Genomic DNA, 13399 nt, shown 5'->3' with positions numbered 1-13399 from the left:
AAACTAGAGCCATGCCACTGCCAAGCACTTCAGTGAAAAGTTCTTTGTCGTGTGGGGATCGGTACGGGAGATAGCGGGGGAGTGCATGCTTGCTAACACAAGTTTCCCGTCATTGAAGAAGGCCTTTTCACTTATGTGCAAACGCTTTCGTCCTCTGGTACCGCTCTGTCCTGGGACCTAGTTTTCTACAGAACTGCCGAGAAGAGCTGCTAGAGAATGGGGCATTCGAACACACTTGACGTAGCCAAGGGTGATGTGCTTTGGGAGGGTGGTGACAGCGGCCATGACAGTGGCTGTGACGGTGATTCCCAATCGGACCTTCGATCAGGGATTCCGACTAGACTGTGCATGACCGGATTTGACTAGTGTAAGTTTTGTTAAACAAGTGCACTTTGTGCTCCACTATACTTTCCTTTTTTTAATGTATATACTGCGCACGTTAGAACTATTACTCATTACTTAGTATGCGTTCGCGAAATCCCAGCTGAATATACACACCTTTTCTCAGTCCTAAAGTTGCGAAAAGAAGTGTGGAAATTATGCTAATATACATGGTATGCGGCAAGATCGCCAGATAGTTGGTCTAGCTAGTGATGCGTTGTTGCTTTTATAATGTTGTTTGTTTACCAAATTATATTCTCTATAAACGTAAAAGTGTTTGATTCAGACAACTGTCACCTATATTTGCATTAGTTTATTTTGCATTCTAAGTGCGATAAGACAACTGAATTAGCATCGTCGGCTAGACTAGCCCTCTAGGGGTCTCCCCACATACTATAGATGCTTGTTAATTTTAACTTAACTAAAGCTTATTGTTAATTTGAACTGACACTCTGGTTCCAGCACTGCCCTGTGCTTTCATTGGGGCAAAACTTCAGGTAATTTGAACGCATTGGTATCCACGGCTGTTAATTCAAACTGAGCGCTCCTTGCTTAAATCAACCGAGAGTGATCGCTGTGTGTTGCTAAACCAAACGATACTAGTAACACAAAACAACGACCATTCCTCAGCAGAGGAGATTTTGCATACCGCACAGAGCTCTTGGGCATGCTGCAATTGATGCTCATGATGTCATCACAGATGAAACACAAAGAAATGCAAATTACTGATTACTTTTAATTTTGATTGCTTAATAACTAAACATGTTTGGAGCAGAAACGTCATATGCAGTCGCCGACCGATTTTACGAACATGACGGGGACCGCGAAATAGTCCGAAAAATCAAACAGTTACAAAAATGGTGAAGCTCTGAAAGTGAAGTTTATTCAGATCAGAAAAACCTAAAAAAAAAAAATCGCACAATGATGCCATGCTCCATGCTGTTCTTGGGGACCAGGAAATTTGGTTCTATTTGGGCTGTAGCAAAACTTGATGCCGGTTGCGAAAAGTGGCATGTAGGTTCTCGTCTGTTTGGTGAAATTTTACAACACGGTATGGGCTTCTTACACCTGCGCCGACATTGCACAGTATGTGAGCCTTTAGCATTTCGCCACTACAGTTTAAACCCGCAATAATGAAATCGGCGGGGAAAACACAAAATTTCACACTTGCGAGGATTTTGTTGGCGCGAGAATTCGGCCGAAAAGACATGGAATCTACAAAAAAACACCTTTCCGAAAGTCAGTAAGTTTACTTTGGCGGGCTTTACCATGCAATAATTTCATGCCTCTCGACTCACACTGTAAGAAATGGTCCATCACTACTTCGTCATCGTGCCCGCCAGAAAACGAGCCAATTGTGTCGAAGGCATTCAGCACATCCTGCGGGCTTGTTGTTTTCTCTCTGGCTGCTCCGGTCGTTGCTCATCGGGATCGACCGCCTCGCACACGCTACTCATGATGGCTTCATCAGTCACTTCCTCATGCGCGACGACGCCTTAGTCCGCGTAAACAAACTCATGGACGCTGAGGCTACCGGGAATCTCAGCACAAAGTTCGCTCCATGTACTGGTCAGTGACGGCGGCACTGCGCTGTTACCAGTACAGTGATCAAGTGCGCCTACAGGCAACTTTTACCGGTTACTCTGGATCAGTGCATGATGCCTGCAGAGGGACAAGGCTGGCAGGTGTGAAGCAATTCGTTATCACGGCTGGACTCGATGCAATCCATGCGGCAGGGGATCATCTCTAGTGCCATAAACATGTCCACGTCAGTGGGGTGCTTCATATGTATATTTAGCAGCAAATGCTGAATCGGCCTTTTTCTGTAAGCGCACTTCACGCTTCAAATAACTCCTCGATCGAGGGTCTGCAGCATCGAAGTGCAGTTTGGTGGAAAGAACACCAGGCGCACGTTTACGAGCCGCACGTCGACGTGATGGGCACTGCAGTTGTCAAGAAAAAGGCAGACCGACCTGTTTGCCTTCCCCATGTCGGTATCGAAGGACTGGAGCCAGCTGCTAAAAATAGCCCGCGTCATCCACGACTTCAAGTTTGCAGTGTAGCTTACTGAGAGCCTGCGATTCCCCTTGAAACAGCGGGGCTTCTTGCTCCTGCCAATTACGAGCAGTGGCTGTTTATCTGTGCCATCCATGTTGGCGCACAATAAAATCGTCACACACCGCTTGCTGTGCTTGCCACCGTGGCACTTCTGGCCTTTAATTTAAAGTCCATGGTTTTGAATAGGAGCATTTCATAAAACAGTGCCGTTTCATCGTCATTAGATATGTCCGAGGGCTTTTACTGGCCGAGCAGTTCTTCGTTGCTCAGCAGCCACAACGACGTCACCAAGTTGACGACTGCTGCCTCCCCAGAGATGACTTTGGCCACAATGTCGTGACAAGCTTTGAAACGGCTCAGTTAGCCGAAACTCGCTTTAAAGTTGTCGTGGCTGAACAGACGTCACCGAGTCGATGGCTGCTGCCTCCCCGGAGATGACTTTGGCCACGATGTCGTGGCGAGCTTTGAAATGGCTGAGCCAGCCGGGACTCGCCTTAAAGTTGTCGTGACTGAGCATACAAGGGAAGTCCAGCGCCTCCTGTTGCAGGATCCTGCCAGATAAAGGCACCTTGTTGGCACGCTGTTCACAAAACCTTGCGAACACCGCCTTGTCCACGTCCAGGAACGCTGCAGCCATCACGGTTTTGTTTCTTGCACTCGTGCCGTTTTCAAGTGCACCAAGAATGGAAGCCTTGTTCTTGAGAATCGTGGACAACGAGCTGCAAGCTACGCCGAATTGTTCGGTGGTCCTTTATTTTTTTATTTTTTTTTGCGGACCTTTTTCATCTCGCTAATGATTGCAGCCTTATCTTCCAGCGTGATGAACTTCCGCTTTTTCGTTGAGGGCCGCATCTTCGCAGGCAGCGAAATCGGATGAAGCAATCTCAACACACGATTCACGTTGCACCAAGCGACCAAGCAAACTCTCCATGAATGGCTCCAAACGCGTGACCATGCGTGCGCAAAGCCGACAAAGCCAAGTACAAAGCCAAGTCAACAAATGACACCTCATGAGGATTGTGGCTTTGGCTACGTATGTAGACCGCGATAACGAGCGGTTGTTTCGGCATGCCATCTTCACCATCATCATTATCGCCTGCTTTTCAAGTGCACTTAGAGATGGTTTTGCACAATTTAAGTGTAGCATGAATGCATTTCAGCAGTTTTTGAATGCAAATGTTACGAGAGTAGATGATTTGCGCACTCGTGTTTCAAAAATTTCGTTAATGAGGGACTGTGGTATGAATATTTTTCGTAGTTGCGATTTACAATATGCATTGACTCCTATGAGCGTTCGCTGGTCCTCCGAAAATATTTCGTTGCAGTGAGAATCTTGTTCCCTTGGGATTTCGTTATCAAAGGTTTCGACTGTATCGAAATGCTACTGCTGGAGCCCCGAATGAAACCACCTTGATCTAGGAGTAGCCGAGCACCATGACCACAGAGCACGGCGGCGGAGTACTGCTGAGCAATGCCTACTGAGCAACTGAGAATAGCAGTGAGCGTGTGATGCGCATGATGGCTCAGACGCATTCCGCACACCAATAACACCCAGAAAATAACGCTCAGAAAATAAAAACAACGTACCGGCGTATTAGTGATGATGATAAGGCTCACTGAAAAGAAAAGTTTCGCAGTCTTGTTAGCCAAGAAAAGTCAGACATGGCCCCTGCAACTGAATGATTATGCACGTTTCTAATCTTGGAGGCCCCACTATAAGCGACTGCAAGCGAAACTCGACCAATCCAACAAAAAATTCAACATGGCGGCTTTCTAAACCGAGTGGCACAGCTCAAAACAGCCAATTTAGTCTGGAAAATTCGTCCGAAAAATGAGTCATGAAATTGCATTAGTGGAATTGGAACCTTGACGGTGCATTTGTCAAGTCCGAAATGTCCAACAAGTCCGAATTTTTGGAGTATGAAAACTCCGTCAGCGACTACATTTCCAGATTGAAGCGCACTGCTCACATGATTGCATGTCTGTGTCTGTGGCATAACACCAACTGGTGAACTAATTTCTGTTCACTGTTAGAGCTGCATATGCCTAATTTACTAAATCACCTGCCACAAACTTGTATTACCGCACTCACGATGAGTCCAGAGGTGCTTTTTTGGGCTCTATCCACACAATATGACGCAATATCCATTCATTCTAGCACCAGCCCACTAAACTGAATTTAAACAATATTAGAGTCCCTTTTGAAATCAAATACCGAGCTTTTACTGTAGTTTGTTTTTGTGTTTGGCAAAGCAAGGTTGTCCGAAAGCACTTTGAGAACCACTTCGAGAAATGGCGTATCTTCTGTTCTAATGCAAAAAATATCCTATAAGTATTGAATTTCATTCAGTTTTTCTGAATAATAACAAAGAAAATTTTTTTCAACACCCACTTTTATCATTAAGGAACCAAACGCCCAAAAAGAAAATACTTTGCATTCAACTAATATTTTCCCAGCCTTCCAGCCACAGGATCAGTTTTTTATTTGTGTGCTTACTATGAAAACTTAGTTGTTTAAGAGAAACAAAACAAAACCTTTCTTTCTTTTCCAGGTGGTGCTTGACGTAGGCGCTGGGTCGGGCATCCTGTCTTTCTTTGCGGTGCAAGCCGGCGCTCGCAAGGTGTTTGCTGTCGAGGCCAGTTCCATGGCCAAGCATGCCGAGGTACGAATTTCTGAGCAGCTTGTCTGGGAAGAAAAATAGCTTTGCATAAAGGGACACTCTTACTGCGACATGACGCTTAGTAGAAAACGCGCAAAAAGGAAATGCGAGTGGCGGCGCCACCTTGAGGTTCCCACACCATGATGTAAGAAATTTTGAAGGCATCTACTGGGTCCTGTGTTATTTTGTAATCTGCGGGTGCCAAGGACATGGCATATGAAGTTTCAAATAATTTCATTGATTAAACATAAGCCATTAAGAGTTCTCGATGTGCAGTTTGTTAATCTAAACCAAGTCTTAATTCTTTTTAGCGTTTCTTTGAAGGAGTACTAATACAAATCTGTATTTTTTTTGTTTTTCTGCTTTGAATAATTACGCAAATATCAAGAACTTTATATAGGATGTTGTGCTTGGGAATGCATTGAATATATATTTTTTAATACCGCTACCTTAAAACGGCAATTTTAGTTTCGGTATCAAGGTGGCAGCTTCACAGTGACATGTCAACACAAGTCTGACATCATGGGAAGAACAACTTGCAACATACTAGCAACAGCACGTGTAGTCCACTTAAGGAGGCAGACTGGTCTTAGACATTTTTTGTTCATTTCTTCAGTGATCTTGATCAAACTGCGCAGGATTATGCAGTTTTTTCTGCTGATTTCAAGTATTTAATTACTTATTATGTAACTCATCTTGTTCCAGAGATAACTTAAGTTCACCCCCTGTTGTTTAGGGCCGCCATAGGAAAAAAATGATATAGAAAAATTTTACAGCAAAATGAACTATCCATTTGCAAAAGCAGTTGGAATTGTATTACAATTTTGATAATTAATTAATTAAAAAGGCTTGTGCTGTAAATTCTGCTCCCATACTTGCATTCTACACATATACAGGTTTCCATTGCAAAAAGAATTATTCTTGTAGTTGCCCTAGCTGCAGATATTGAGGCCTCAAAGTTGAACTGCCGTAAATTTTTTTTTGAGAAAAATGGAAAAAATTAAGAACACACAGCTTCCTCAAGAAGCAACAGTCGTGGTGCTTTGCAATCCTCGTAAAGGTGCCCATAAATTCGTAGCAAAGCTTCTAACACAGGTGCCGGCCAATTATAAAGAAGCCTCGAAGTCGGTTCCCCATTTTTTCGCATGTTCTGCATGTTAACAGCACCAAGAATCTGGAGAGTTATAATGACATTACAAAAAAAAAGTAATACTTCCTGGTATGTGAAAATTTGCACAAATAGAAAAATATTTGCAGAAACCAAATATGTCAATTTTAGAAATGAATTTTTTTGTCACTTTTTGGTCCCAAAGACCAGCTTGCCCCCTTAAGGGGGGCACGGGTCTTAGAATGGTGAAAAATGGCCAAAAAGTCGATTTCGAGAAAATGCGATATTTGAAATTTTTAGACCCATAAGCACATGTCCTCAAATTGTGAACGCTGAATTCGATCAGTAGATGGATTAAAATTGATTATGAAGTCGCCACGGGAGCCGCAAAACAACCCACGGCAGGTCAAATTCGTTCAAACTTCCCGCGCGCGCCGTTGGCGAGGCAGTTGGCTGATTGCTGCCATCTTGGGCTTGTTTTGAAGCTGATTCCTTTGTGTGCATTTTGCCACCCTTCAAAATGGCGTTGCTTAAACAGAGCGGCTGCCCTCACCCCCTTTTCAGAGCCCCCTTCCGGGCCGCTGATTGGCCGGAGCGCGCGCGCACCAGGCGAGCCCCCTGTTCCCCGCTTCCTATTGGCTGATGCAGCCAAAGTTGCCAGCGCTTTTCTTTTTATATTGTTCATCGGCCGTCGGTTCCCGTTCTCGCTTGTTGTTCGTCTGCTTCCCGCACGTGCCTGCTTGTGCTACGCGACCGACGTACCGACTTTCCGTCTTTTGTCGGCATGATTGGAGACGCTCGTCTAAAGAAGAAGACGCGCCAAGCGTACGGCAAGAAACGGAGGCGCCCGTGGAAAGCCCGCCTGAAGAAAGAAGCCGACAACGTGCAGCCGATTTCGCCCGATGCCGCTGAAGCGGCATATTCCGACGACGGCGCGCAGCCACAACCGCTTGTGTCTGAAGCGGTGCACTCTCCTGTGCCTTGCAGCAGCACCTCATCGGATTGTGTCGTCGTCTGATCGTCATCTTGCACTTCCAGCAGCATTCTAGACCGCATTGACACTGCGTTTTATTCGGCGGACGAGTTTGCTGAGTGCGCGAGAAATGCAGCGGGCTTTAAGGCATCACTCACATCGCAGTGCGCGAGGGTACGTAAGTTCGAGTTACTAGATATTGATCTGGAGCAGGGTGGCAAAGAAAACGGGACAGAATTTGTTATTGTTGATCTGGCGGCGATACGCTCGTTATTTGGACTTGTCGCGTGCCCAGAATGCGGTGAAAGAAGCGTCACTATTTCAAAGGCCAAGAAAGAGTACGGGCTGGGTTCGAAGCTCATAGTCACGTGCGGCAGTTGTGACTTTCGCGAAGAGCGTTTTTCGTCCCCACGTAGAGCCGACGAGACCGACACCAAAATAAGGCCGCTTGAAGTTAATATGCATGCCATGAAGGCCATCAACAGTATCGGCAAGGGGGCAACGGCTCTGTCGGACTTCTTCGCCGGGATGAATATTTCGCATCGAGGGCTTCACCGCAAGAGTTACCAAAGCCACATGAATATAATGAAAGAAACCTGCTGTGCGACTGCTGCCGAATGCGAAGCGGCGAGCGTTGCTTGCATCAAGGAGCTCTATGCGGAGTTCGGCAACGCGCCCAGAAACGTCTACGTCATTTATGACGGCACCTGGCTTACGCGTGGACATAGCTCGCATATATGTGTTGGCTGCATTGTTGAGATGTATAGTGGCCTCGTGATAGACCATATCGTGCTATCGAACTTTTGCCTGGCTTGCACCACAGGACACAAGGAAGGAGAAGCAGGACATTCTGCCTGGCTCATTCAGCATGCCCCTCTGTGCCAGAAGAATGTTGATTGTAATGCTGGCCAGATGGAAGTGGAGGCAGCCCTACGCTTGTTTGAGCGGTCACTTGAAAAGCAAAAGCTTCGTTATACGACAATGCTGTCGGACGGCGACAGCAGGACATTCCATGCACTCACAGAAAAAGACGTGTGCGGCTTCATAAAGGTGGCCAAAAAGGATTGCATAAATCATGTACACAAGCGTATGGGAGCTGCCTTACGTACCCTTGTACAGAAAAAAAAAAGCTCAAGGTGGCTCACTTGGTGGAAAGGGCAGACTTACTCAACAAAAGATGAAGAAGATCACCTCATAATATGGCTACGCATTGAGAAGCCACAGGAACGATGTTCCAGGTATGCAGAAGGCTGTTCTAGCAACTTTGAACCACGTGTCTTCAACTGACGAGGCACCAAAGCATGACCTTTGCCTTGAAGGCCCTGAATCCTGGTGCAAATTTCAGAGAGCTCTTGCAAAAAATGAGAAGCCGCCACCACACAAGGACAGCCTGCCTGATTTCGTAACTGAGGCATTGGAGCCTGTGTTTAGGCAGCTGAGCGACAATGCCCTCTTGGAAAGGTGCAGCGATGGGATCACCCAGAACCCAAGTGAGAGCCTGCACGCTATGATTTGGCAGCAGGCCCCCAAAACTCAACATGCATCCTTGCGGAGCATTGAAAGGGCAGTTGTCAAAGCCATCAGCCGCTTCAACCAAGGCACAACCAAGAGCAACGTGAAAATTGCCGAGAAGCTGGGCTACAGGGCTGGCAATAACTTGATGCGTCGCAGCCTTGAGAAGGACAAGGGCAGGCTGCAAAAATCGCGAAGAGAGCATTTCGACAGCAGTTCAATAAAGGAAAGACTTTCAAAGCGTCACAAGCCAGCAGGGTACTCTGATTACAGCCCTGGTCTGCTGTAAACAGTCATGATGGCAAATGGTGAGAATTTTTGCAAAAATAAATATTCTTGGTTTTAGACCTAATCATTGTGTAAATCTATTGTCTATCTAAGGACAACATTATTACATGATTTTTTTGTGTTCCTTTCACTTGCAAGGCACTGGAACGACCACAAAGTAAAAAAATAATAATTCTCATGCTGAGTCAATGACTATTCTATAGTTCTAGAACAAGCTGTGAGCAGTATTCTGGGTGGGTACAGTGAAATTTAGCATGGCCATTTATCCTATAGTATAGAGCTACAGAATGATGTCATTAATATCGCTGTAGCTTCACTTAAGCAAAAGTTAAAGTTGCTAGAAACTTCAAACGCGCTTTTCTCAGTTTGATGTTTTTGCACATTGCACTCGGCCTTACGGGGGTTTTTCCTATGTTAAACTTGAGTGAATGCGACAAAGCTGCGACAAAGCTGGTAGCTTTTCAAGGTCACGAGGCGCGCGTGACGTATTTTCTTTGCCCGGGCCAACGCTCCCTGCTTACCTTCTTTGTAACTCCGATTGTGCTAGACGGAATCTCAAAACTTTTGCGGTGTTGAATCCCTAAGGTAATAAGCTCTTCTTGTGAATCAGTTCCATGGTTACTTGAAAAGTGTTTCACGGCCCCTTTAAACCATGAAAATTTGTGTGCATAAAATTGCATAGTGATTAACACATACATGGGAACTAGAAATTTAAGGAGGGCAACTCCGCAAACTAATCCAAAATTGAACAACTACTTCTTGAATTGCAGCACAATAAGGTTCATTGTATGCATGCAACCAGAAACTAAGATATTGTTATTTTAAATTTAACTACGTTGTGCAAAAAGAATTATAGCTCTAGCTGGCCTAGGTTCGTTTTTATAGAAGAAGCAAACGACATATCTGCCAAGTCTCCCGGATTTCACCTGTTTCTTCTGTTTGTACGGTCATCATAAAAATTTTCTGCAAATCGAAATTTCGGTTCGTGATCTAGCCGCATTGACAAAAATGCAGGTCAATCCGCTCCAGGCTTTTTATCAACCCACCACATTTTATTACAAATGAATTTAGGAGCTGTTCACTTAAACGTACAGTAGAATCTAAGTAATGCAACACCGCGGCAGATACGAATTTGTGCAATTATTGAGCCAAATTTCACTGCGTCCATTTCACCAAAATTCGAATGTTTTGAACACTTTTTAATTGCAGCCAGTGATATGAACTCCAGTGCCGAAACCGTTGAATCAAAACCGAGAGCAGCGTGCTAGAAGCTTCAAGAAGTACGCGCGCAACCGGAACACGCACTATCTTCTACATTGCGTGTGGTTGTCATTCCCAAAACCGCTGTGGACGAAACCGCGGTCGTTCTTGACACGATCATGTATGGGGACGACGTTACTGACAAAATTCTGAAAGTGGGCGCACGTCCAATGCTCAACCAGTCGAAGCAACGCTGCTTTGAAGGCGAGCCGGCAGGGGCATCATATTGAAGATGAGGAACGGCTCTTCCAAACGAGACCAAGATAGCAACGATAGCTCATGTGTAACTGCAAGGGTTCAGCGCGGAAAAAGTTCGATTTTAGCGCCTATTTGTGCTCACATTAATCTCGCAGATGTGTTATAAATTTTGGCCAAACATTATGATGTGAGAAGCTAGAAATTTAGATTAGTGCGGAAATAGGTACAGATTTCGAAAATATCAACTTCAAAAAGTCTACTTTTTCGGGATTTTCCGCCTTCTAAGATTCGTGTCCCCCTGCATCAAATTGATACAATTCCCTATTTTTGCACCGAGCTGTGCCAAAATCATGAAGTTTGCCGAAATTGCAGCACGCTGCGCCAAAATGCCCGACAAGCCCCAAAAGTTTCTCGATTACGCTAATTTCAGCGAGAAATGGATCCCACACAGTCTCTATTTCGGGTATCTAGGCGCACAGACAGTACCCCTAAACTACTGCTGAGCCAGGACCTCGCTAAACGCGGTCGTGCAAATAAAGTAATAACGCCGTGCCATTTGTGGCTCATTATGTGGCTCAGCAAACATTACGTGGCTCAGCAAACGCTGTTATGGCATGTTAAGAACTAAATCTGGTAGCGTATGCCCCTGTTACTGCGTGCGAAGAAATTCTATCGGCTGCAAATGCATAGAAATGGCACATACGATAGATACGCGATGCCGTCGCCCGGCCAAGGGGCGCGTTCCAGTGTTACCTTATCTAGTCAAACACGCCTTGCAAGTAAGCGTAGAAGTTGTGCTAAAACCTAATTCTATCGTCAAAATCAAAGGGGGGAGTAAAGCAGTTAGAAAATTTCTTGTCCTTGTTCTAAAAAAGCATTTTAAAATTCGGAAGGGGCTAGTCGGGGGACATACCGCAGTTTGTTCAACTACTCAGGCGTGTACAAGCCACATAATTGTGAGTACTAATATGATTGCTGACGTCTAAAAAAGTTACTGGCAATCACCGTATTTACTTGCGTAATGAATGCACTCGCATAATAAACGTACCCCCCACTTCAGCCGTCATTTTTTTTTTCTGCATAATGAATGCACCCCCTACATTATTCGCTGCAATCCTGCTAACTGACACATGAAGTCTTCTTGCCCGCTGGATCTCTTCCGTTTGTTCTTTGGCTCGCTCCCTCCCCACGTTTGCCCGCGGCCACGCACCATATTGTTTTTTTTTCTGTCTGTGTGCGGCACATTTCCAATCTTTTTAATATCTATGTGCCACAGCAGGGTTCACGAACGATGTAAGTGTAGAGACATCACAGCTGATAAGAACACAGCGAAAGAAGGTCGCGAAACTGGCCGCGCCAACCGACCGTCACTTCCGGCAAATATGACGGACTGTATTGGTCAGCTGCTAGCTTGTATTAGGTTCACGACCTACATGACGCCAAACAGGCTCATAGAGTGTGCCACACTCTATGTGTGAGTTCAATTCACATATATACCTAATGAAGTGGCTAGGGGGATAGCCGCCGTGGTAGCTCAGTTGGTAGAGCATTGAACGTGTTGCTCGAAAGTGGCAGGCTCGGTTCCTCCCCACTGTAAGTTATCTTTTCACCCACTTTTCTTTCTTCACACTTACATTACAATTGGGTCTAATAACTTCCTTTATACATTCCTTGGCATTGTTGTCAGTTAGATCCTAATAATTATAATTATATATATATATATATATATATATATATATATATATACTCTTCAAATTCTATTCGAAATTATTTGACCAAAATTGCTATTTCTTCAAATGTAAAATTCGCCATTTTCACAAGCCTAGTATTGACGTATCATTGTAATGTCCATTGCTGTGGGGGCTGGCTGGCAGATGCTAGGTGATGAGGACATCAAAGTAAAATATTTTATACATATTGTCTGGCGCCGGTGTGTGGAGAGTGAACAGTAAGGGAATGAGAAATGCCCTTTTTGAGGGTTGACGAAATCGTGCCAGTACTTCTATGAGCTGCTTAGCACACAAGCGAGGCATGCCTGAAAGAGGGCGACTCCGTAACTACTCGCCCTTAATTGGTGTCCTGGATTGTATGACAGTTTTGTCCTCATGTAATCAGCAATAATTGAAAGGCCTGCTTATACAATGAAGAAATTTTTATAATTTAACAAATAATTGAGCTTTTTTGCGTGGCCTAGCTTTAGCAGGCATGTGTGTTGCGCAGTGCCTGGTGTACCACAACAAGGTATCTGACAAGGTGGTGGTGATACCGGGCAAGATTGAGGAGATCAGCCTGCCTGAGCCTGTGGACGTGATCGTGTCGGAGCCCATGGGCTACATGCTGTTCAATGAACGAATGCTTGAGACCTACCTTCATGCCAAGAAGTGGCTCAAGCCCCAGGGTTAGTCAGCCTTTTTGCACCTTGGTACATTGTGAAACAATCTGTAATATTTACTGCTTCAATACGCATCAGGCATTCCTAAGTGTGTTGCCAACCGCCGTTTGAAATGCTTTTGCGATCTGAAATTTACAAGTGTCGTAGGTTTTGGCGAGGTGACAGCATCCTCAGACATTTGAAATCGGGAACTTATCGCTAACCTTTCCTTGCGGTGAAATTTATAACGCGGTGAAATTTATAAGCTAAAATATATAAGCTGAAATATATAAAAATATAAGCTGAATTTATAAGCTGAAATTTATAAGCTAGGAAGCTAGGGGGCTCGAACCAGCGTGTGTCGCTGAGTCCCCGGCGGATTCATATTTGCTGGACCATGACGGGCTACGAAATTTTCGCTACAACAAAAAGTTCACGCTTCCCCGTCAGCAGTTTATAGTTGTCAATGCATAAATATTGTCGCCACAATGAACACTTTTTCTTCTGCCGTCCTGCTTCAACAAAATTCCATCTGCAATTCCAGGCTCAGATATTTATTGCTATATAGGAAACCCAATCTTTAAAACTTC

At 44.9% G+C, this 13399-nt stretch overlaps 1 protein-coding gene across 5 annotated transcripts in view; it reads left to right on the top strand.

Moving 5' to 3' along the window:
• Art4 (arginine methyltransferase 4) overlaps positions 1–13399 on the top strand; it is a 151920-nt gene that overhangs the window by 60699 nt on the left and 77822 nt on the right. For all 5 annotated transcript variants that reach the window (XM_037432458.2, XM_075874869.1, XM_075874868.1 and 2 more), the window contains exons 5-6: positions 4992–5102; positions 12659–12836. In XM_037432458.2, coding sequence (XP_037288355.1) covers positions 4992–5102; positions 12659–12836 — 289 coding nt within the window. The remainder of the gene's footprint in view (positions 1–4991; positions 5103–12658; positions 12837–13399) is intronic.

The sequence above is a fragment of the Rhipicephalus microplus genome, chromosome 10 (assembly GCF_043290135.1).
Source record: "Rhipicephalus microplus isolate Deutch F79 chromosome 10, USDA_Rmic, whole genome shotgun sequence".
Lineage (NCBI taxonomy): Eukaryota > Metazoa > Arthropoda > Arachnida > Ixodida > Ixodidae > Rhipicephalus > Rhipicephalus microplus.
This window is presented reverse-complemented; position numbering and strand designations above follow the sequence as displayed.